Consider the following 25693-nt stretch of genomic DNA (forward strand, 5'->3'; position numbering starts at 1 on the left):
CCCTGCAAGATCGCATAAACATTTTTCAAGAGAAACATATCTTGTCAGATAAATATCAACATTAATAACCATTTTGGAATATCAACTAGTACTCTGAAGTACAAATCAACCAAAAGAAAAAAACACAGTTCCCAGCAATTCATTTTAGCTTGTCTTCAGGACTGCTATGAGATGAGCAGGTGACACAACTTATCAGTTGTAGGCACAGCTTTAAAATTTGGGTAATTTTATTTTAGAAAACTAAGAGGCGTATCCTTTACCTTCCTCTGAATTAGCTGTACTTGGACTTTTTTTTGGTGAAAGTGTTTCTTACACAAATTTTTGGACGATATTTAACTGTTGTTAAAACAGTAGTGGAAAACTACTTTGGAATAGAGATGCAAATTTTTTGCATGTTAATTTATAGCTACAATCTGTTCCATTTAAACCAACTAGGCATTTAAATGATTGTACTTGCAAACAAACATAATTAGTTTTTTTGAAAAAAAAAACTATAAAAATCTGACAAATTTTGAAGTTGACTGTTTTCTTGGTACTGCACTGCTAGAATTCAAAGATAAACAAATTTGTTCTATGGTTGTTCATATTCGTATGACAATACACTATTTTAAGCCTAAATATGTATTAAGTGTATTGTGCTGTGCCGATTGTCGAACTACTTGTCATAACAATGCTTCCTTTTATTGTTTTGCATATTCTATGGAGATAATATTGGCTCCTTTCCACAGTTGTGCTGCAATAAATATTTGTCTATCATATACATTTTGCTCACAGTTAATTCCATGGCTTCGAATGAGCCTTGTGAACAAGGATGTCTGTTCCCTTGGAATAAACACTTGTGTTTCCACTGGAGTAAATGGATTACCAATTTCTTAAAAACACACAACATGAAGAAACTTGTTCCACTTTTATGCAGAACATTCACTCTGCAATTAACATACACCTAATTACTAGCGTTTAGAACAAATGCAAATGCTGCCCAATTAAAATTCAAGCTGAGGCAGAAATGAAACTTCTTATTTTTGTTAAGTTGCAGTAATGACATTAGGTTGCTGCAAAACACAGAATTTATTTGTTCTGGTACTGTTACTTTTTCCTCCACCCTCCTGCTCCCTTCCCCCACTCAGGACACTGAAGGCAAAAAATTAAATTGGAGTATACTTTAAACATCAATTAAAGCTGAAAACCAGTGTCATTTCATGAACCACACTGTACTAAAGAGAACTACACAAACAGGTATTATGATGCTGTTCTCCTAATTAGGCCATAAAGTGGAAAAGATGCAGATGAGGAATCAAAGCTACTTAATGTGAAGCTATTTTGTCACTAAGTTTCCAGGCCTCTTGTTGTGATATTTAATACAGCCATAAATTCAAGCAATTAAGATTCAGCAAAAGATTAGAAAGCTTTGCTGATCTCTCCCAATTCAAATGTCTTGTTCTCATTCACATCACTGAAGATAAACGTCTTGCTTTCAGTCAGCTATTTCAAGTATTTAGGAAAGAAAAAAAAAAGAGAAAAAATCGGGCAAAATGACCTGTGATAGTTCAACACTCATATCTCTCCATAAATGTGACTTATTTACAACCATTAAAATTCATACACATCCTCTCACATATCTACTAAAAGACTGTCCCAGAACAGGACACACCTATCTGATTTTCCTAGCCATTTAATAACTTTTTTCTTTGCAAAGACAGTAAGTTCATTTAGAAGAGAGTCGGCCTCTCTGCCACACATACTACCTGTGTTTTATGGCTTTCTTTTATGGGTAATGACATGTTACGAATTCCTCTATAAAATATATTGCAGTGCAGTGTCTGGGAAAAAAAAGCACTCTCAGCACTGAAACATTTGGAGAAGAAAGAGAAAACATATCAAGAAAGACAAATGATTCCAACCTCAAGGGTATCAGCAAATTGACCACCAACATGTTTGCCTGGATTTTATAATACAAGAAAGCCACATTTTAATTTCAAACAATTATGAAATAATTAAATACAATTAAAAAAAAATTATGCCATGTCATTATGGCAGCAGTGAGCCATTAGGCTAGTACCAGATTGTTAAATCAACTTCCATGTACTCTAAGGCGCCCAGACTTTTTCCAGCTGAAGACATCACTTGGCAAATTTTCTGGAATCTGAAGCCACACAAAATTTACACAAAGTTGGGAAGACTGCAGTTGTTTTTTTACAGATACATGCACGTTCCCAGAAAGACAGACATCAGGACTTAGCATTCTGAGCTGATCCCAAGCCCATATGTCTAGAGTAGCAATTAGGCTCTCCCATCCTCCATAAGAAGGGGAAGACCTAAAGGGTCTTCAGCACTGTTCCTGGAACTGAATTCAGTCCAAGGAACTTACTACGACTGCTTTACTAAACATCTCTTTCTATTACACTGGCAGTGCAACTTTCTGGATTACTTTTTAGACGTTTTATTGTAATACATGGAAATTAGTCGACCCCACAACTTCAAGAGAACATGCAGTTCCATGCATATAGCTTGGTCACACTTCCTTAAGGCCTTCCTTAGCGGGTGAGATTTGAGAAAAATCTTGCTCTTGTTCTCCCATGACAGTGAGAGATGGCTCCTGGTCCATCAGTGCTAGACTTCTTCATCTGTACAAAGATGAGGACAAAGACTCATCTCTTTCACTTACAGACTGAAAAAGTGTCTGCTTTCCATTACTTCCACTCAAAGAATACAAAGACCACCAAATATTTTGTTTCTCCTCTATATGCATTGTATCAATAAGCTCAAAACATCTCACAGAAATCTCATAAGCTTATACTCACCTAAAATACATTTTTTGAAAACAGTTTTGCTGTAATTTTGGTGAAACAAAGTTAAATGATCTATAACTTCTGGATAAAACCTGGATATCTAATGCCTCAAAACAAGATATCTTCATTAGTTGGCTCACACCAAATAAGGGCTTTTAGAAAAACATGACCTTACATTCCAGAAAACCATAGGCACGCAGTTTGGGAGAATGAGCAGGATCATTACACTTTTTCTCATACCATTGTCTTACTGGCCAAAAACAGAATGATAGCCAGCAGCACCAGACCAGCATTTAGCCTCACTGCTTCATGAAATTGCTAGGTATGGTAAAAGCGAAGCAGAATTAATTCTGTCTGTAACTAACTACCTTGAGAAGAATGACCTCCTTTCCAATCTCAGAACACTTTTATTAATATATGGATTAAAAGAAAAAAAACCAAAGAGTTCTGAAAAATGTAAAAGGAGTAAGCTTACAACAGAATATTACGGAATGACACTTTAGAAACTAAAAAATTTCAAAACCAGCAGAGACTGGAAAGTCTCTTTTCAAGGTTTTTTCTGCAAGTATTCAGGCTAAATATTTTACCACTTCAGCTTTCCAAGCGTCTTCTTCATTCATAAACTTTTAACTAGCTGCAGGTTGATTAAAAAAAAAATTCTGCGGGTGTGCGTGACAAGTTGAAACTAATACAACATGAAGGTTAAAAATTCCATAATTTTAATACTACTCCTGATTGAGGTAATTTACCATTCACACTATTTTTATTCAATATAAGTTGTCATTTTCCCACCCAGTCCTACATAGTTCAATAATGATAAGGTTAGCTTTGAAGTGATTCTTTTATGTTAATGACATTCTCCACATGTTGGGTCATACTTCGGGTTAAAGAACTGAAAATGTAAATGAATGCCCATTAGGGTGGGTAATAGCTGATCATTAACTTTATATTTTATTAGATCTGCCAGGCTTACTCATTCTAATTAAAGGACAGTGATTTCTTTTTTTTCCCCAGACACTACAAAGTTAGATGCATATATTTTTGTAACATTAATTCAGTGGGTTTTTTTAGTTTCTGCGCAAAATTTTTTCTAATTTACATCAGTAAATTAATTAGCTGCCTTACAGAAAATTTTCATAGTAAGTAATTTAAGTAAACACACTCCTAATAATCTTATTTCCTTCTTTTAGGAAGGAAGGAAGCTGCAGAGTGTTGCAATCTGTTTAATGCATATGAAGGGCAAAAGCCTGAAAAAAATCCAGGAAAAGATATTAGCTCTATTCTTTTAAAATCCTAAAATTATCTTTTAGCTCTTTTAATTACCTTCTACAAGAATTGACTGATACTGTTAACGTTCATTATGTACAACAATAGCTTACTTACAAGTTTCCATGCCTTCATCATCATCATCTGCTACAGGTTTATCATACGATTTGTCTATGGCAGCTCTGAAGCTTTCATTGCAGCCTCGTCCCCGGATAATTCGTGGGCGGGGGCGGTGGAAGGGAATATCACCATTGAGAGTCACCTCAGCAACGGCTGTCTGCAGACTTTCTAATGAGCTGGATTTCTTCAGACCTAATGAAGGCCCTACATCTCTGGTTGGGGAACCTTAGCGATTTAGGGAAGAAAAAAAAAGTAATTAGAATTAGTGTAGAGAACTGCATGCTTGATTATGCATATCCATCGTGAAAGTCTTTGGGGACACACTTAACATTATTCACATCATCTCTCAATAATCTGCAGGGAATTCTCAGCAGATTTGTTGGTCTCAGAAGTGAATGAGTATGTCAAGTTACAGTCAACGAAACCGACAATGTTAGCAAGGTCTGGCTTTTCAAATCAGTGAAAAGATACCAACATCCATCACTATTATTTTAACAATCTGAATGATAAAAGTAAGCACGGAGCTTTAAACGCTGCTCATAAAAACAACAGAGATACAAATCTTACTGCATCAAACAAAATTATTAATTAGTTTTTGTTTAGAGCAGAAAATATCATTTGTAACAGCAACTGATAAACAGAGAGCATATTCTGGTCATGAATTATGTTGTGTTTAGAGTGACATTCTGGTAAAGCACTCTGACTTCTGGCTTCGAGGAATTTGTTTGGCTTAAACTGATTTTTAAAGACTTGCATGAAAACGCGAACAATTTCATAACAAAATATTTCTGAGAAATATCAGCTGACTTGGTGGGATTTTGAGAATTTGTTTATAAAATCTATGGCAAAGCCCCAATTAGTCTGGTCGTACCACAGGATCAGTTACCCAGCTGGACAAGAAACATTGCTGGCTGTTTGCAGGTTGATGTCTGCACAGCTCTACAGCTGGGGCCAAGGGCAGCCCTTATCACAGCTGCATGTTCAGAGGTGTGCCAAGAAACCCCTGAAGAGTATTCTTCAAAAATCCTGTCTTCATCCAGACTTGCCTTCATACCTTTGTGGACTACATTTCTAGCCTGTTTTTAGATACACAGTTTTAGTGAAAATCAGCTGACAGTTGCACAATTGGATCTTGTAGTTAAAACTGGGAGAGATCTATCAGAAAAAAAAATATATATATATACACTCACTGTACTTAGAATGATTTTGGTTAAAGGTGCAGAATACTCTTGGCTAGCTTTTGCATAGGACTTGTGCCTAGAGAAAAAGATGAGGTGGGATGGAAGCGGGAGGAGGGATGCTGGACATACAGAAGGGATGCACAACAGCAGCACAGCAACTCTTCACCATGTTTATTGCTGTCTTGATACGAGACACAGCAAGGCAACAAATGCTTCAGTAAATGCTTCCATTTTTCCACTCAGCTATTAAAATGCTGAGCAACTCTCAGTTGAAATGAAATCCATTTGATCTAATATATTCAAAGAGTAGTTGTCAAAAAATTCCCCCTCAGCTGCCCTACCATTAAGAAGAACTTGTAAATAGAAACAAAATAAAAATCCTCTTTCCCAGGTCTATAGAATTCCTGCATTCTGGTCCCCCCAGAGGCCTGGGGTCCTGCGTTTGCACCCTCAGCCAGAAATAAATGCGCCTCAACAAATTAGAAATTTTATCTCGATGAACTCGCACCTACTAGAAGAGGCCACCCTCTTGCTGCAGCCTGTATTGGTTGGAGGACTGAGGGTCATGAGGGTGGCTGGGCACAGTGCAGCTGCTGGGGTGAACAAGAGCAGAGCAGCCAGCTGGGACAAGGGAGGGCTGATTGCTTCCCAGCTGTGCAAACAAACTGCTGTCCAGGATCCTCCAGCTTTTGAATGTGGCCTGAAGTCCAGTGCAAGTGTTTTTATGTAACACTCTCTGTGCCAGCTAAAAGATCTTCAGCTTAGACAATGCCTTATAAAATTGCCCACTTTCTAGCTTGTGTAACAAACTGCTGTTCTTCCACTAATGTCTGCAGTCGACAATGAATGAGATTTTGTTGTTCTTTATTTTATTTTTTGAGACTGTGTCTTGTTAAAAAAAAACAACAACAGTCTATGAGACAAGAAAGAAAAATGATTGTAACAGCCTGAAAGGAAAAAGAAGCAGAAAAGGGACAATGCTATATAAACCAGCTGTTTGACATATTCAGTTTCATATACAAAGGGAAAGGCTATCCTTTTACATGGCAACTTACTGTAAACTTCCTTATTCTGCTTTGCTACCTTCTAAATGAAATGCTCATATATCTTTTCCTAATTACTGAGTGGCTCTTTTCGTAAACAGTAATTATAAAGCAAGCATTTATGTGCCCATTTATGTTCATAAAGGACATTACAAAAATTCCATTTCCTGCTACCCAATACAGATGTTTGTGAGAACAATATTTATGCAAGTTGTGCTTTCCCAGAGGAAAACCTAGATGGGATATGACCTAATGTTCACTGAGTACTGTATAACTAATAATGGATTACAGAAATGATAGGAATATTTATTGAACTTGCGTGGTCATGAACACAAACGTGAACAAGTTGCAGAATTTGAAAGAGGAAAATGTCCTTTCACAAGCAATTTAAGCACTGCAATCATAAAGCTATACGTGTTTCAATACCTCTACTATCTTCTATGGCCTCTTCATAGCAAGTCTACTATTATCAAAATATATAGCTAAGTCTCCCTGCAAATTGAGTGAGTTCAGAATTTATTACTAGAATTCAGTAGCCAGAAAGTGAGTTGTTTACTCATAATCTCGTGAGAAACTTTCTTTAAGATGCATTTTGTTTAAAATTTATGAGTCACATCAAAACCGTGTTTTCTAAGTACAAAAATGTCAGCATTTTCTTCCAGACTTTACAGCGCTGGTGGTAATCATCAGAAATGTTATCTGCTCAGAACGAGTTCTATTTTGACAACAGAATTTAAAACAGAAAAGGGGAAAAAAAAAGAAAAAGAAGGAAAAGAAGACACATCTACGCTAAGCATCTTTATGTGACTGAGGGATGAAAGGGGTTCTTTTATCATCTTTTTCAAATTTGAAGTTTATCAGAAGTTTCATTTCCGACAATTTCATTAACAAATCCCCTTTGAGGTAGATGCAGCACAGCAGAATTCCTCCTGTAGCATTGCCTCACCTCCCCACGCACTGCTTACACGTTCACTCTTAGAGTTGTACTCTATGCAACATAAACAAATATCCATCTCGCTAACATCCTTCCTCCACGTCAAGCACTGCTCCTGCCCACCACACATGCACAGCACTGGGTGTCCCCCAGACCGGTCCCTGGGCACAGCACCACGCCTGCTTGCTGCACCATGCAGCACCCTTTGCTCATGCATGACATGCATTGTGTGGATCCGCACTCACATGGCACATGTACATCCAATGAGACATCCAACACACACACATGTAACGTTATGTGATGCTACCTGTTCCAAGCCCGTTGTTTTTCCCTCATGCTAACTGTTTCACATCTCAAGATGCCTCCCCTTCTCCAGCCTTACATGATGTATTTACACTGTGCCACAAATTCACATGGATGATTTGCAAAGACAAAAACCACGGTGTTAAAGGATGTAGGAGGATTCCTTCAGTGATGATTTTTAAGAGCTATAATAGTTTCTTTTAGTGCTAAAAGTGCTAAAAATCACTGTCTTTTAAATGATTTAAATTGATGTTTTTGTTTCTCTCTAAAGCATTATTTTTACCAACTCTAAGGTTACAACAACTTCCCTCTATAAGTTTTGCACAGGCAAAACGTCTAAACTTTTTCTTAGAAGACACCAGCAGTGAGCCAATTTTTGTATTTACTAACATCTGCTCCACAGTATTCGATAAATTCTTCTACTTCTATTCAATTCCTACAATAAAGGAGGAACATCTTTGCTTGGAAGGGGGCAGGGGAGGAACAGAGCAAGTAACTGCATGAAAAGTACTTCAGCTTTGGTTCCATTTAATAAAAGTTTATTTTAAAAGCACCATGTAAAAATAAATTAAAAATCTCTTTAAGTAAATATTCTGTGGAGGTTTTTAGTTTTGCTTTGATTTTGAGAGTGTTTCAGCCTTTCCTCACAGTGCGCATGGAAAAAAACAACAGCTAGAACTATAGCGTGCCTGGGACTCAATAAATGAGCCATGCTCAATTGCTACTGAATATACTTCTAACCTTTAGAATGAACTGTAAACATTGAAAGGATTAGGCACTTCAAGTGAACTACGGAAAGAAAAATAATTAAAAATCTATTATAGTAACTAGCACTGGTGAGCTCTACACTCTCCTTTCCTTTTCAGCCAATATTATTAAACCCAACTTTGACTGTAGCAGGGCCTGTTTTTATTTTTCTCTGAAGTAAATATATGCTGAGGTTTCTGGCTTCTAGGATTCATCAAGTCATAGTTCACCACACATTTGAGGTATTTTTTTTCTTATACCAGATAATTTTTAAGCCAAACTACAGTAAGTGGTTTGTTTAAAAACCACATCCATCTTCAGTAATGGGAGAAATGCAGTGTTTATATACAAAACCTGGTTAAAAGCACACAAGACAAATAAAATAAATGTATAAAAGTATAGTAGAAAGTGTTTTTTTCCTTTTTTTTTTTTTTCTGCCACTGAGCTGTTCACAAAATATGTAACTGCTTAGTCCAGATGGTTACAGTCATGCTCATTCACCCAAGTTGTCTGACGTGTCTCTTTTTGGAATTTAATCCAGGTGTTGCACATATAGAAAAACTGCACTCTGTTTATACCACCAAAAGCGCTATGCACTTTTAAACCCAAGCCTCATATTTTGTTAAAACATATAGGATTTACTTTGTTGTAATCACGTCCCATTCCAATAAGTAGGTCAATAAGAAAATCAACAATAATTTACAATAAATTTGAATTTGATGTGTAACTTTCTGTGAATATTGCTCAATGGCAAAGGAGTCCCCAGGCTCTGTTTCTTACTATGACCATTAAACACAGTTCGTGCTTTCACACTCTGATGGACTGAATCCTTCAAAACATTCATGCATTTTAATTTTGTGTGCTCATTCTCAATTTCTAAAGCTGCAAGTCTGCGACCAGATTCTACGGCATTTTAAGAGCTAGAAGTTTTAGCTGTTTTAATAAAAAATATACTGTTATCAGTTGATTACTTACAACTTCTCAGCATCCCTACTCATGTTGTAAAGTGTGGTTAAACAGAGATGAGTTGTGAATTATTAATCATAAATTCTGTATGGAATGCTCTGTTCCCCAAATCATGCTAAAATAAATAATATTGTCAGGTTTAAAAGGTGAATTGTTCTTAATTAGAGCTAAGTAATGTTATGGTGTCCTCTGGATCTAGCCTAATTAAAACAGCATTTCAAAGGTCAAAAGCTAACATGTATTAATAAATCATAAAGGCTAATAATTGCAGCTGGTGCATTATTTTAATTACTAATAAAAATATGCTTTGAAAGCTATTTCTCATTATCATTGTGTGAAATGTTACAATCAATCGTATGTGGAAAAGATTCTATTTACATATTCTTTTGTTCTGTTTCACTGCTCGGGTTTCAGTTCCAAAGGCAAATCAACTTGCACTAATAATCATCAACTCAACTCACAACATGTATCTGATGACCACTTAAGGCAAAGATAGCAGTTTTGGAATTAAAATAATTATTTTCAAGCACTGTGTTAGCACTGTAAGAGCCAAACATCTGACTCTTCTGCAACATCACTCTGAGTTTGAAGCTAGATTTTCCAAGATTTTATTGAAAGGACAAAAATCATTATAACTGGGAATATTTATGAGTTCAAAGTGTAGACACAGGTGTCTACCTACAGTCAGATGTATGACCTGCCTGAATATGCTACCCCAGATACTTATCTCTACAGAGAATTTTCTTTTTCTCTACGACTTGATTATTCACAACAATAGAAAGCAGCCATGCAAGTACTGGAATATTCATGTTTTCATGCAATTTGATTGGCAGTTCTGTAATTGTGGTAAGCTGCTTTGACCAAGGTTTCTATAGCAACAGCCTTACTGTCAATTCTTACCTGTTTTCTGGTCATCCATTGTACTGAGCTTAGTCTCGTCAGCTACTGTTAAAAGGTAAATGTATAATGGTTAGCCCAGTTAGTGACCATGCCCCACATGCAACCAACATTCCTTTTTTTGTATATTCTTTTGAAGTTAGGGGGGGCCTTAGCAATGTCATCCTTCATGCATATAAACTGCAACAGTAAGCAAACATTCTGGATAGAAATGGCAGCAAACTAGTAACCTTCATGCAATGTCAGTCATGTTCACATCACAGGCAGGTACAATGTTATTTACACGTTAGCACATTGCAACTAATCAAGACAAGTCAATAACACCAAACTTACTGTCCTCTGAAGAAGTTGGTGAATTAGGGATTGCAGTTAAGATATTCACAAGTATTGTAAAGGAGAAAACCTGATTATATTTCATTATTCTGAGTACGGAATTTTGTGTTTAAACAATCAAAACTCACTGTTTAAGGTTACTAGCTTCCGCACTTCAGAATCTAAATACAATGGCAGAAATAGAGACGGGCTTGTTAGCATTTGCTTCTTCTCTGTTGTTTTGTCAGTTAAAATCATTACCGTTGATTGCCTTAGTTGCTGCTACTTTTTAGGGGTTTCTGATACAAATACAAAACATGGGTCTCAAACAAAAGTAGGACTAGCTCACATTTCTAATTCTGAAACATCTCTTAAAAAAAAAAACACTTGCACTCTTAATATCTGCATCAAAATCCACCTATGAAGAGAGGCTACTAGGGATCTTTAAGGCTAATTGCATTATAATCATGAACCGAGACTAATCCTGTCTACCCAGAACCACAGCATGGAATGTTTTACATAGGGATATTCAACGTAGATTGTTAAATGCAACTTTTATCTCCATTTTAATGAATATGTTCTATATCTATGTATACACACATATACAGAGAACTCCGATATTTAAAGGTATGTACATTTACAAGTGGTAAGAACAATGCACAGGCCAATTGGCCATTCACGTTAAGAATATTTTACTTCACACTAGTACATGTTATGCACAGTATTACTGCACATAAATGACATGTTTGGAATTACAAAATCTGTATACTTACAACATGAAAATCAGGTTCAAGTAAAAAAATTGAAAAAATATCACTCACTACCTAGATCCATGCTTTTGGATTTTCGTGTTTTAACAAACTCCAACTGACTGGCATCTGAAAACTGCTTTGTACGCTTTTCTGACATGCTCTGGCGTCCAAAACCCTCTCGCTGGAAGGCAAGCACTGGATCAACATCTGGACTAAGAGTGCTGTAGGAAGGGAAAAAAATCATGCGAACATTTATCAAGATCACGCAACCTTTCACTCTGCAGAGAAAAGCATTTATTTAGCATGTGACTTCTACCAATAATAAAGTACACATTTTCAGATAAACCACTTAAAGTAGTCACACACATGATGAATTTGTTTCACTGCATCAAGCAGTTCTAGTTAAAGAGAATCAAGAATTTCACCTATAAGTTTTAATAAAAGATGTACATATCTGGTGCAAAGCTATGCATATACTATCAGAATATACAACCCCAATATGGGAATAATTTAATAGAGAAAAACAATACAATTTCTTTTTCTTAATGATAAATCAATATGTTCTCTTAATAGCAAATGTTAAGATTTTTTTTAATCATGAAATGTTTTTTTGAAAAGCATAAATAAAATCTGCCCTGCTTGAAACCCACAGAGAATTACCGAAGTTCTTCATTTAAAAACCTTTATAGCATTTTGTGATTTCAACCTGGCTCTGACATACAAGCATATTTTTCACTCAATGCTCCATTACAGAGCAAGTATTTGTCACAGTGGTTGCCCCGCTAAGCTGGACTTAAGCTTTTTGTCCGCTTCATAGAATCATCGAATCATAGAATGGCTTGGGTTGGAAGGGACTTTAAAGATGATCCATTCCAAACCCCCTGCCATCATTCTTCAAGTCCTTCTTCTGCACAAATCAGGTCTTTAGCCAACAGCAATGAGAGTTTCATCATGCCTCACCAGAAGCTTTTTGTAGATAGATTTAATAATATTGTTCTGGTGTTGGTAGAATCAGAAACAATGAACAAAATTAGTTTGGCATGCAAGTTAAACCCTAAGCTTGCCATGTGTCACAACTGCCATACCACATGTTGAAAAAGAAGAAAAGAGAAACAAAAAGAAAGAATTCAAGGACTATTGCAAGATCATTTATTTCTAATACACCAATTGAAAGGAAATTCACAAATTTATCTTCTCACTCCCAGAAAAGGAGAGAGCCTGAAGGCAAGTCCAAAGAAGCTAGATTTCTACTTCAGCTGGCAGAAAAATAAATCTGAGGTATAAAATACTGGAAAAACAAACAGCGAGTACTGTGTGCCACCATTATCTATCCAGCAGGAAGATCTCTCAGAATTCCTTCCTCTGACTGGCGTAACGTTTCAAGAGAAAAAAGGTAAATACACTGTCACTGAGACTTCTGAAGACTTGTACAAGTAATATATATATTACTTTCAAAAGAATTACTTCCTATTTTAAGGGCTAGTTATAAGACACAATTCATACCTAGTGAGAAGCAGGTAAATAACAAGTTTCTGCAGTAAATGACTTATACTTTTATATAGTATAATGTGAACATGTTGATGTATGCCATGTACTATAATGTACAGAAGTGCTTTGGGACACCTAGGTATTAGATACAACAATGAAGAGAGGTAAGGAAATGGCTCAGAGCCATAAAGTAATATAAAAGATGAAAATCACCATCCACATTACTAGACAGTAGAAGAAATTCAGTCTAGCAACGGTAGATTTACAAATAATAAGATATGTGCATGTGATAAGCATGTAATACTTAAGTGAGAGCAGGATCAGAGATATATATGAATAAAGTCAATGTCAAGTGCCTTTTGACTTTAATATTTCTGGCTCTGGCTCATAATGTTTTACATTTAATTGCAGCAACTATTTCAGGGATGTCTGCACAATTTAGCAACGTTTTGAAGCATATGCTTAAAAGCTCTGATGAATCAGAGCCTGAACCAAAAAATAACTATTTAGTCCTCATATTCAGTGCCACAAAATAGGGAAGAAATTATCTCCACATGATAGAAAGATAAAACAGATGAGACCAACATATACTTCTAGCCTTTGCAGCAGTGCAACTTGTAGCTGAATATGAACCACTGAAGTCTGAAAACATTTTCTGAGTGACTCAACACCTTTCATAATCAGATCATAAATGACTTTCCCAAGGCCACACAGGAGCTTATGGTTCACTACTAGTCAGCACTGTCTCCAAAGGCTAGAAAAATGTGGTTTTACTAAGTGAAAATTTTCTCTAGCAACATCTGCTAATGCAGCTCACATTAGTTAAAGGCGACCAGCTCCATCTTGCTGAACAAAATGTATCATGAGGCCATTCCTTCAAAAGGGGTGAATTTCTAACACTATTTGCTTTGGCTGCACACTCTTTTGTTTCATATGAGCCTGCTTTGATCAGCATACATAAAGCTTCTAATAAAGTTAAATATCATTTTCATATGAAAACAGTCTGAGTATATATATTCATTTGAAGCCCTGAGAACATACTAAAACTCCAAAGTTAAATAAAACATGGAATGGGCACCGCGGGTCACATAGAGAATGGTATGGTCTGACACAGAATCAGCAATTGCAAATTCTGGAGACCAGGTCCAAACGTTTCTACTGCCACTGTGCTTAAGGGCTTTCCTTCTGCGGCCCTTGTCTGTACTTGTCTACACTTATCACAACTATCTTCCACACAGGTTTATTATGAGGATTATTACTTTATGTTTGCAAAGTATTCTGAATATCAGTGGTGCTACTTAGCAAAAAGTTACTCTCTGACATCATAAAAGCTCATACAATTTTAGAGTGCAAATATCAGAGTCATATGTAACATCATCAGTTTTCACATCCTGGTTGATGAATGACCCACAGGCGTGTTTTAATAATTAAGAACATGCAGATCACAGGAGTTTAAATACACATATGTTGCCCAAAAGTATTCAAAAGCCATCCTGAAGAGAAGTCATTGGAAAAGCCAATGAGCATGGAGGAGTAACTATTATCACTAAAAGTGCCTCATTTTAATATTTTTCAACTACATTAACTGAAGACAGAAGGTGAATTTAATGCAGGTCATTAAGCAATGCCAAATACAATTTACTATATTCTAGCATACTTAACAAATAAGGTTTCTGGAATGACAGCTGATCCTTAAAAGAATGTAACCGTCTTCTGACCCTCAATGTTATTAAAATTCCACTTATTAATCCTGTCTTATTGCCCCTTTGTTTTCATAACATTTTCATCAAGGATTAGGGAGATATTGTCAGGCTGGAAAAGCTTACATTTTCTTCCGTGATTCGGAACAGCTGCCATTCTTGTTTGGATAACCCTTCATCCATATTCTTAGTTTTACCCTTTGTGCCTTCCAGCAAAATCATACAATGCACCTTCATTTTACAAGTCTTCCTTCACCCATTAGCAGCAGGAAATTAATGAACAATCCACTCCTACCACTATTTACTTACATACAAACAGAATACATTCTATAGCAAGGTGCAATAGTCATCTTCACTTTTAACTGCAATTGTATCTGGAGACCTTTAGAATTTCTTATCAAGATCCAGCTTTAAAGGTTTTAAGCCTGATCAATTCAGCACTATCTAATCCCTATTTTCTTTACTGTGACTCTCATTTTTAAAGAAGTCTATGAATAGCAAAATACACTGCAGACACAAATGTAGTAAAAGCAAGTTTCAAACAGGCTCTTATTTTATGCTGTATTTTTTTGCTCATATTCACATAAAAAAAAAAATCAATGAGCCCCTATGCGCAGTCTTCTACTTAAACATCTTGGATTTTTAGCTATAAAGGCTTTTACGAAAGACAGATGGCCTTTTCAAGGGCCCAAACTGCAGGTATAACGTGTCCAAGAGAAGAGTTGCAAAAGACTTGAAAAAGGCAAATGAGGATGCAAAAAAGTAGCTTTTTATACAATCTTTAAAACTGCGCTTAAAAATACAGAGCTCAACTCCTGGACAAAAGATGAAATAAACTAACATAAACCAAAGAAGACAGGCGCCTATCAGCTGGCAGGTGCTATCACTGTTTTATTAAGATATTGCTGACACATTCTTAACAGGCTTGAGAGACAAGAGAAATAGGAAAATTTGTATACTTCATCCCATTTGTGGTAATTATCTAGCTTTAAGCAGTGGCAGTGAACAGAGGTGGGCTTTTATTTTGCTATTACTATAGATAATTACAGGACTTGCAAATTAAATTTTAGATCTGTATTAATTGTACTTAGCAATAAACAGCGTATCTTTGCCAGGAACATAAGCATGTCAATAATGGAATTCAATGCACTTCTCATTAAAAGTCTTTTGTTAAATTGTGTAAGTGTAATTAGAGAGTCAACTTAAGATGCAAAGAAATTACTTTTATTACAGATAAAACATGTTCACATTTTTAATGTGAAATTATTCTAGTACAGTGCCTTTGCATGATACAAATATTGCTAGGATACAAAAGGTATCCCTTGTGCATATTAAAGAAAACTTGACTAGTTCTTGTTGCACAACCATTAACACTAACAGGCAAAATAAGGAGCTGCCTTGACCTCTAAGCAGATTTTAAAATTACTGTATGTTATTGGGAAAGTCAAGAAAGTCTACAGAGGTGTTACAAGGCTCCTAAATACGTACTGGAATATGAAAATTAAATCTTTCTTTTACAGACTTAGAAATATTTACAGTGAGAATTATAAATTAAATTTTCCAATAGTTACTATTTTTTTCATCTCTCATAAATTTAGCATAGCTAGCTAAATTAGTGCTAGTTCAAAAACTTGCCTAGAGACAGCACAAAACTCCAATCTGAATTAAGAAGTCTAACAATGTATGTGTGTAGACTTTCTTCCTGAAAAAGGGGTAATTATAAGTATGAAAACAGTGAAATGTGATGGAAATCTAAATGTGAAGGGGGAAAAAAAAAAGTCATGCTAGTAGTAACCAAAAAGTAAAGTAAATAAAAAAACAACTGCAGTCATCTATTTTTTCCTTCCACTAAGCCATGCCTTACCAGTCTGTCGACTCATTAATTGCAGCTTTAGCCCATCCAGCAGTATCAACAGTGCCAAACCCAACATCATCATGGGAACTGGATGAAGACTGGTCAGAGAGGTGCGGAGGGAGTACAGACAGCCTGTCATCCTCAATAATGACAGTGTCATCTTGGGGCATGTTCACTGTTGGAGAAAGCTGATATTTACCTGAACAATAAAAAGGAAAAAAAATAGAAATGAGAAGTGAATAATGGCAGAGAGCCCCTCGAAGAATATATTAACACAACTGATAAAATAGAAATCCTACTGATAAGAGCAACACCACAGGTAATAAAATTAGCTATGTCTCACTTTCCATAGATCGTCCTATGCACGAGGTCTGAAAAGTAATATACACAGCTTGAACCTGCAGTCTATTGCAAGAAGTCAGTAATCTTCCCTTGCATCAAACACTTCTGAGGAAATGAAAGTAATGTGCCCATAAATATTATAAAACCACTACCACAGTTGCTTTTATAGTGATCAATATATGCACCGTTCTATTTTCCAGTATTTCAATGTATTTTGATGCATAAGACTGAAGTACAGTTTTCAAGCTGATGAATACAAAGTACAAGCAATTGAACCTATAGAAATCCAACATCAAAACAGACTAAACTGCTATAAAGACTATCAAAAAGTGTAATGTTTTCATTGCAATAGTTACTACCATAATTATGGTTTAAACTGAATAAATCAGTTTTTCAGAATATATGCATGAAATACAGAGATGGGAGAATAGGGATTATATAATTTTAATTTGGAAGATGATAGAAAATCTAGAATGATCGCTATTTAAGCTCTAAACATGAAACAAACAGATTGTTTGAGTATTCAGAAACACTTAGTTAAATGTTGATGCAAGAAAAACAATGATTTGCAAATTAGAATTATAGAGTTATCTGAGATTATGGCAAATTATTATGTGATTCCTTCATGCTAGGTGCACATAATTTTTTTTATGTGAAAGGAACTCTTTCAAAATATTCTTTGCTCATGGATATTGATGCTTGACTTAAAAATCTCTGTCATCTGAAATATCTGGTCCCAACACTCACACCACACACAACGTTATTTCCAATGAATGATCATGACAGTACATTAATTTTACTACCAAATACGTAGCACTTGCTAAAACAATTATTAAAAACGTCACATTTCATGACAAGAAAAGCAATAGTTTAATCAGCCAGTGATCTGACAACAAACTGTCGATTATTCTAACACTATAATGCACTGCAGTAGTAACTCACAGGTAATAATCATACTTTATTTTTACTACAGATACAAAAAAGTTGTAAGACTGAATAGAATTAATGGGAGATGTCCTCCAGTCTGTTTGCTCCTCCCTCTTCCTCCTCCCTGCTTTGCTTTTTCCAGGAAATGTTTGAGTTACTGTTACTGCTTTTGCATGCAATTATGGAGGGGGAAAAACTAAACTAAACTAAACATCAGTAACCAACATATTGAGTAAGTAGCTAATTACTACACAGCTAGCTAAAATCATCACTACACTAGAGAATACATTTTGTTTGGTTTTCCAAAGAGAGAAAAACGGGATTCAAAAGAGATCTTTGAAAAAGATGAAAGTGGTGAAAGTGCCTAGAGGGAAAAGGCTCTGCAGGACGAACATCTCATCATGTCAACCTGAAGTGAATGTGTTCAGTTTGCATAACAGCTGATTCTATGCCCAGCAAAAGCTTCTCTGATGGACAGGTTCATGTTTAGCCTGGTTAGGTACTTCTTTCCAAACATAATGTCTGCAAGATTGTTAACTCTGTAGTTAATAACGTCTCCAAAGAACTGATTGAGAAAAGGTACAACCTTATGGCATCCTGTAGATTGAACTTCCCCTTTGAGAGGCTACAGTAATTCAGTAACATTTGTAACTTTTCACTACCCTTCTTTATATCTGACAAGGGTGAAGAGTGACATTTTATTAGATGCTTTGGAATTAAGCAGAAAGCCCATCTGACATGCCTATGCTTTTCACTGCAGATGAAGCTAAAAGCAGGTGAAAGGCTTCACCTCCAGCAGATGGTTCAACATACCTCAGCAAAAGGCTCAATACATTCTTTGTATAGAGCTTAGCTGAAGTGGATATAAAATACCCCTGGAGAAAGCAACTCCACGAGTGTTGTGAGAAACATTACAAAGGAACTTCAAAGAAACTTCAAACCTAGTAATCATCAGTATATTTGACTGATCTGCAAAACTGAGACTTCACTCAAGCTGCCTACAAAACTTTCCAAGACAGTAATTTTCTCTCGGGCTAGAAAAGTGCTATTAAATTTAGAACTTGAATGAACATCAAGTCCAGTTTTGCATATATTAGTTCATCTTCATTGAGGTAACCTGTAATAGTATGTAGTACTTTGTACAGTGTAATAAGGAAGGGAAATTCTTCCTTTCAAGCGTGCCACACCACGGGCCAACAAGGCTCTAATTTCTCATACCAGTTACCAATCTAAACAAGTGTAGCCTACGGATCCCATCAAAGTATTGGGTAAAAACGGTTCCCATCCATTTGCTCAGAAAAAGAACTTTCCAAGCTCCAATACTGAATGACTGGTCTCCAGGTCTATGGAACTTAACAGGGAAAATCATGTCAAACAGCAAGGCTTTCAATCTGACCATAATTCGGATGTGAATTAAGCCACAAACATAAACCACCAAAGCAAAACAACAGCATGTATAGTCTATAAAATGATCAACATGCTCACTATGAAACTAGCCAGCTTCCAAAAGGTCCTTTTAAATCTTAAAAATTCATCAAGCTTAATTGATCTGTTAGAATAATTTGGCTTTGACTACACTGCACTGGGAGGACCAACGGATCTACCCTGATTTTTGCGTTTTTACTATTGCCTTGCCTTTAAAGGAAGGCTTCAGAAACCTGTGGAATATCCTTACAATACATTTAAAACCAAATATTACTTTATGAGTGATACTCATGAGCATTTTGATCTTGAAACTGTGGGATTGTAATCTGTGGGATTCAGATCAACGCTATGCTTCAAACTTCTTCCACAAGTACAACTGAAAATAAAAAAATTCTGTCACTTGTTGCCCCTAAACTTAAAGCACTTAAGAAAATGAAAAATATGTTGGAAACTTCAAGCTGAGAATTAATTTCTACAACTACAGAAGACAAAACAATAATGATTGAAACAATAAAAAGAAAATAGTGATGGTGATAAGGATAATAGAGATAAGACTTACTAGAGGAAGGTTACAGAGAATTCTCCAATGAGAATTTAGAACATCTCCGGATGTTCTATTTTTCACTAACGTTTACTTATTCCTAGCAATATAGTGAGCTACGGCAAAATTTCCTGCAGATGGCTTCATCATTTAATATTCTCAGTTAAATAAAAGTGGGATTGGGAATAAAAGTATGAGAACATCTAAGGTCTATATGTCTCCACAATACCTAGGCACTGGATCTCAAGAGAGTGCTCAGAACTGTCAAGACTATTGGAGTAGACAACCACCTTCAGTTCAGATTCCCAGCTGGGGAACTGCATTATGCTTGTAAAGGGTTACTTTCACTTCACTGACACAGATATTCTGTACCTCTAGCTAATTTGTTAATTTATTTTAGTGCTTCCTTCTGATTTCTATCCTGAAGATAGCAATTATTTATGCAGAGAACAAAGTATGGCCTGTTGTGTAGTAACTACAATTTTTACAAACTTCTGTGAAATCCTTTAGGATGAAAAGTAGATTCAGTGCAAGCCGTTATTGTTCTGCGTACCCCTAAAAAATAACTTCTGTTTAGTCACAACTGGCAACAAAACCCCCTGTGTTCATGAAAAAGTATCAAAAATTGGATGAAAGAGATAAAAGAGCACTTTGTACTAAGTTGTTTGCTGAGTAAGAATAATTTATTAGAGAGCAGCTATGTATTCACATGTTGCAAAACACAGGAGCATAATGGATAATATACAAGGACGATGTATCAGAAGACTTGAATTTTTAATCACAGAGACAAGCAGACTAGCACAACACAGTTACTGTTTTGAGTGTACTATCATCTTGCAACCTGAACATATTAAAACAAATAAATAAACCTAAGGGTTTATTGAAGCTATCTAACTCTTGGGAGATAATACTTTCATTGTATAATTTCCAGAATACACAAAATGGTTCCGTACATATAGAGAATGTATTCCTTGGATACACAAGGACTTCCTCTCTTCATCAAAAAATGTCAGTTAAATATCAAGCGGAAAAATGTAAGAGCATCTATAAATTAATAGTAATAATCTTCTGGAGAGGTAGCTTCTCGTAAGAATCATATAAAAAAATTAAGAGATTCATGTTGTCTTCCTCCAGTGAGCAAATATAACTTGACATAATTTAAATCACATTCTAAAATAGGTATTTTATTCCCACTCTCATAGCAAGGTTCCAATCAGGGGTTGCAAAGAGCAGGAATTCTCCAGATCTTCGAACTATCTCTTTTGAATGGTCTCAATTGGGAACAAAAAAACTTTAAAACCACTGATTTTATCAAGTAGCAAAAGAAGCATTAAGTGGCACTACTTCACACATGAAATCAAACTGGGACTTCCTTGCCACTGGGTATCAGGAGTATTAAAGTTTGTATAGCTCAATCCATTGAGGGCTATGTAAAAATGCACCAGATAATTCAGATGGCTCCTCAGTACTGCGAGAGGACTCAAGGGAATCACTACACTACAAGAAGTAGTTCAAAAAGCACTTTTTTAGTTGTTTTTCATTGTCAGAACCAGGATGGGAAGGGGCAGACCTGTGAATTTAGACTGTTTTTAGAATTAATCCTTGCTTTTAGGACAATTTTCAAGAGAGGAGGAAGGCTTCTGTGACGTAACACTCCATATACCTTCTTAGGAAAATAAGAGGAGTGGTAAGATTTTTCTCACTATAAACACTAATTCAGGATGTTCAGTGGATAATGTTTGACTTAAAACTTTAGCTACTCTGAAACAAACCAATTTGTATATGTCTCTGCCAACAGGTAACAATATTGCTCTGTTATACAGCACTACAAGAAAATATGAGTGCAGTAAAAGACTGTCAACAATGTGCTTTTAATGTAGTGGTACTGACTCATACAGAAAGATTAGCATAATAAAAAACTGACTGCTTTCTGAAAGCTGAGTTTAAGCATGACAGTTTTGTGAAGGAGCCATGATGGCAGGGGGGAGTGAACTAGTAATGGCAAAACCAGTTTTCAGTTACACCACAGCAGACCATTTTTACTAAAAGATTCAGGCACAACTTGACCTTCCAAGTGCTACCAACTAAAGTATCGATGGATTTAAGCCACAGCCTACTTTAAACCAAATTTGTACATAGTTCCTATTCTCTGAAAAGAACAAAAAAGGAATGATTCAGAGGCAATCAAAAGATCTATTTCAGGTTATTGAACTAAGACACAATGCAGGATGGATTTTTTTTTCCCTATCTATACATAGTAGAAGTATCCAAAAGCACTAGACTTTAAGAGCTTTTGGAAAGATTTATGGTCTTTTTTAGGAACATATGCTATTGGCTACCAGAAAAGGAGTGATACCAGACTGATGAACCGCTAGTTCGATTTGGTGTGGCAAGTCATGAGTTTCTTTGATGTGGCAACACACTGCACCTCCTGAAGTATGTGTACAAGACTCTCTTGGGGCTGCTTCTTCCATCACTGGACAAGGTGTTTAAGCAAGAATGCCTTAATGATTACAGGATTTGGACTTGCAAATCCTCTGAAATACTGATGGGAAAAGCAGAAGATAGTGCTTTGCAAACACTTTATCTAAAGTCCTGACACCACAAGAACTAGGTTTTTTTAGGGAAAGTAGTGCTAAAGAGTGCTGCTCCTTAAGTTTTTCAACAGATCTGCTTTTTTTGAAAAAAAAAATGTCTTCTTTAATAGTCTGGGACTTTGACTGGAAAGGTTTCACGCTTCCAGGATTCTCCCTCCAAAGTTCCATAAGATGTAAGGCAATAAAATAGAACATGATTTATTTTTAATTACTGTTGCCCAAATGCACCAAGTTAGACAAAAGGTCTAACTGATGACACATCTTAAATAGCAAATTTGGAGATGTTCATGGAGTTTACAAATTATGTTATTCTCCTACTGCTAAGAAACAACAAACCTCAAATCTAAAGAATAAAAAAAAATAAAACAACAATCTCAAAGCACAAAGTAGGGTACATACTAATTATTGACTAGAAATTTTGCTCAAGCTGAAAGTCAATCATTCCAAACTAAATTCAGTTTTGCTTCATATCAAGTTTTGTAGCAGCAATTTCTATTGTAATCTGTGCGTCAAGAACACTAGAAAGAGTCAAAGATGTAATGGTCATTTGTTACTTCCAGCACAAGGAAGCAATTATAGCATCTTATATCAAGTGCTATTTTAATCAAACTGCTTTTTGTATTCTAAATTTGAAAATCCTTTCCACCTCACTCAATCTTTGTCAGTGAATTCAACCACTCCTGTGGTGTACATATGAGGCTGAATTGCTGCAGAGCAACTGCATTAACCTCATTATCCAATGGGCATGGGATGGAACCTATGAAAGGGATGCTTAAAATTAGTTAAGAGGTTTTAAAATTAGTGCCTTGTGCAGCAAAAAAACAAACAAACAAATAAAATACCCTAATAAGCACAAATGGGTACAAGATTTCCTTGTTTATTTTTACGCTTCCATATGACTAAAACTGAGAAGAACAAATGCTGGAATTATAAATTTGTTACAGAAAGTCACTGACTTTTCGTCAGTGAAGTCCCAACATAGAGACTACGCCAACCAAGATCAGACACTGAAAACCACAGTAGACTCTTCTATGATTTGTTCTATGACCTGCCATGGGATAAGAAATTCCTTTTATAAATCTGTTTTAAAACTTTCTGTGGGAACCTTATAGTGGCCTTCCAGTAGCTGAAAAGGCCTATAGGAAAGCTGGGGAGGAACTTTTTATAAAAGCATGTAGTGATAGGACGAAGGTTAATGGCTATAAACTGGAAGAGGGTAAATTTAGACTAGACATTAGGAAGGAATTCTTTACTGTGAAAGCGGTAAGACACTGGAACGGTTTGCCTAATGAGGTTCTGGATGCCCCCTCCTTAGAGCTGTTCAAGACTAGGCTGGATGGGGCTTTGAGCAGTGTGGTCTAGAGGGAAGTGTCCTTGCCAATAGCAAGAGTGTTGGAACTAGGTGATCTCTAAGGGTCCTTCCAACTCAAACCATTCTATGATTCTATGATTTACTGACTTTTTTCCCTCACAATGCATATCCAAAAGACTTGTGTAGAACAATTTTAAGGCACATTTTAGGTTGGTCATGGCAAATTTCATTGCAAAATTCCCTGGCTCCCACATAAGTAGCACATTAATCACCCTTCCGTGGATTGCAGAAAGGATGAAAACAAAGCACATTTAACAGAGCTCATCTGACTCACCCATGATCCTGCTCAGTGCAGCATTCCTTGTAGGCGACTCGCTGAGCCCCTCGATCCCACTGTATAGAGAATGGGAAATCCTCCGCTCCCTGTCGTCCAGCAGTGTCTCTATGGGCAGCTCTGGACCAGAGGGGCTCCCAGGTGACTCCAGCTGCACAGAAAGGGGAAAATTAGTGCTGAAAGTGTATTTAGCAGCATGGGGGAACTATAACAACTTGCCTAAGGCCTAGACCTGTCTGGGCACCAAATGAGCTAGAACTTCTCTCCCCGGACAAATATAATTTGCAATGACAGCTTTGCTTAATGACCAACTTTGTAGGCCACTTTACACTGCACCTCCTATGGCGCCCTGTCAAATTTCAAATCCTTCAGCAGAAAATTGGTGGAAAAAAAACCCACATTGCATTTTGGTGTCTCTTTGTTGTAGAATTTCTTAAACAGACAGTTAGGGCTTTTTTTTTTTTTTTTTCAGAATTAACGGCAGACAGCTGGGTCATCTTTCCCATATTGACAGCCTGTCAGAACAAGACTTCTGTCAGGGAGCAGAGGAGAAACTCCACTCGGAATTGGGCTGCCGGAGCTATTTGAAGTGGTGCAATTTGCTTTCAAATGTAATCATCACGGAAACCCCCATGAAATTCCACTACACATATTAGCAACCAATACACAAACACTCACACCTTTTATAATTAGGAGAAAAATAACAGAATGAAAGAAAAATCAAGTTTCACATTAACTTTTAATATTTTTTTTTTTCTATTCGTGATGAATACCCTGCCATTCTTGTCTGCAGAGAACAGGGATCTTATGTTTTTCTTTCAGCGCAATCCCTGACACTGCTGCAGCATGCTGCTAGAGCCACTAAAATCACCGGGGCAAAGCCTCTGGCTGCTTTCTACCAGAGCTGCTGGGTCTGGGCTCACCAGCACCCCAAGCAGAAGGCAGAGACCCCCTGGGCTTTGCAAAGGCCGAGGAAGTAAGTGGTGTAGGAAGGGATGGAGATAGGCTGCTTGGCCACATGCACAGAGGAGAAAGTTGCTTGCATGGCCTTTTTCCCATCCCAGGGCCTTCCATCACAAGTCTCCTCCATGCGACTTCCCAGTTCAACCTTAGATTGCAGAACTGTTTATCCTATTTTTCCCTGCATGTGCCTCTCAGATTTTTCAGCAAAAGAGGAAAAATTATGTTTTCCCCAGAGAGTCACAGAGATCTCAGTGGGAAGCAGAACCCATGTGCAGCAAGAAAGAAAACAATCTGACATCATCTAGCTAGATTTAGACACTCCATTAGCTAAGGGCACTGCCAACGCAGCTCCTCAGAGCAAGGCAAGCAAACACCAGGCAGCAGACGTGCCCAGCTTGATTGTCAGTGATCAGAAGCCAGCTGAGGGGATGGGAGGCCACTCACTCCATTATCTGGCCCCTTACCATCCAGCCTCCTGCCTGGAGAGTTCTCAGCTCACCTGAGCTCTAGCACCCTTCTGCTGACTTGGTATATAAGAGCTTCACTGAGAGCATTAAGCCAACTAAATGCCACAAACTACATACAGTTCTATTAAAAAGTAACAAGTCCAAAAACAGATTCGTTTTGCATGGTATGAACTTACACATCAAATCATTACCTGTTCTCACCAACTTGCCTTTTACTGTTGATGTGCAAAGTTAAATTCTAAGAACAATATGCCTACACAAATCCCACAGCATATATTTTATGTGTGCAGGGACTGGAAGATACTGAGCACACAGCAAACTCTTCAAAGCTGCTGGGAGCAGCTTATTTCACTGGACTAGTCTCTAAATGAGCATAAGAGAAGTAGTTCATAGTTTCCTGAATTCTAATAACAAGAAACATGTTTGTTGTGC

General features: G+C 36.6%; 1 protein-coding gene across 16 annotated transcripts in view; it reads right to left on the bottom strand.

Moving 5' to 3' along the window:
* PARD3 (par-3 family cell polarity regulator) overlaps positions 1–25693 on the bottom strand; it is a 429965-nt gene that overhangs the window by 143551 nt on the left and 260721 nt on the right. For 12 of the 16 annotated variants that reach the window (XM_031616028.2, XM_031616026.2, XM_090143091.1 and 9 more), the window contains 5 exons: positions 23832–23982; positions 16363–16552; positions 11380–11531; positions 10250–10294; positions 4173–4400 (listed from right to left, as the gene is read on the bottom strand). In XM_031616028.2, the coding sequence (XP_031471888.2) occupies positions 4173–4400; positions 10250–10294; positions 11380–11531; positions 16363–16552; positions 23832–23982 (766 nt within the window). The remainder of the gene's footprint in view (positions 1–4172; positions 4401–10249; positions 10295–11379; positions 11532–16362; positions 16553–23831; positions 23983–25693) is intronic. The other 4 variants (XM_090143087.1, XM_090143082.1, XM_031616024.2 and 1 more) reach the window with 3 other exon arrangements.

Source organism: Phasianus colchicus, chromosome 6, assembly GCF_987193195.1.
Source record: "Phasianus colchicus chromosome 6, bPhaCol1.hap1.1, whole genome shotgun sequence".
In the NCBI taxonomy this organism is placed as follows: Eukaryota; Metazoa; Chordata; class Aves; order Galliformes; family Phasianidae; genus Phasianus; species Phasianus colchicus.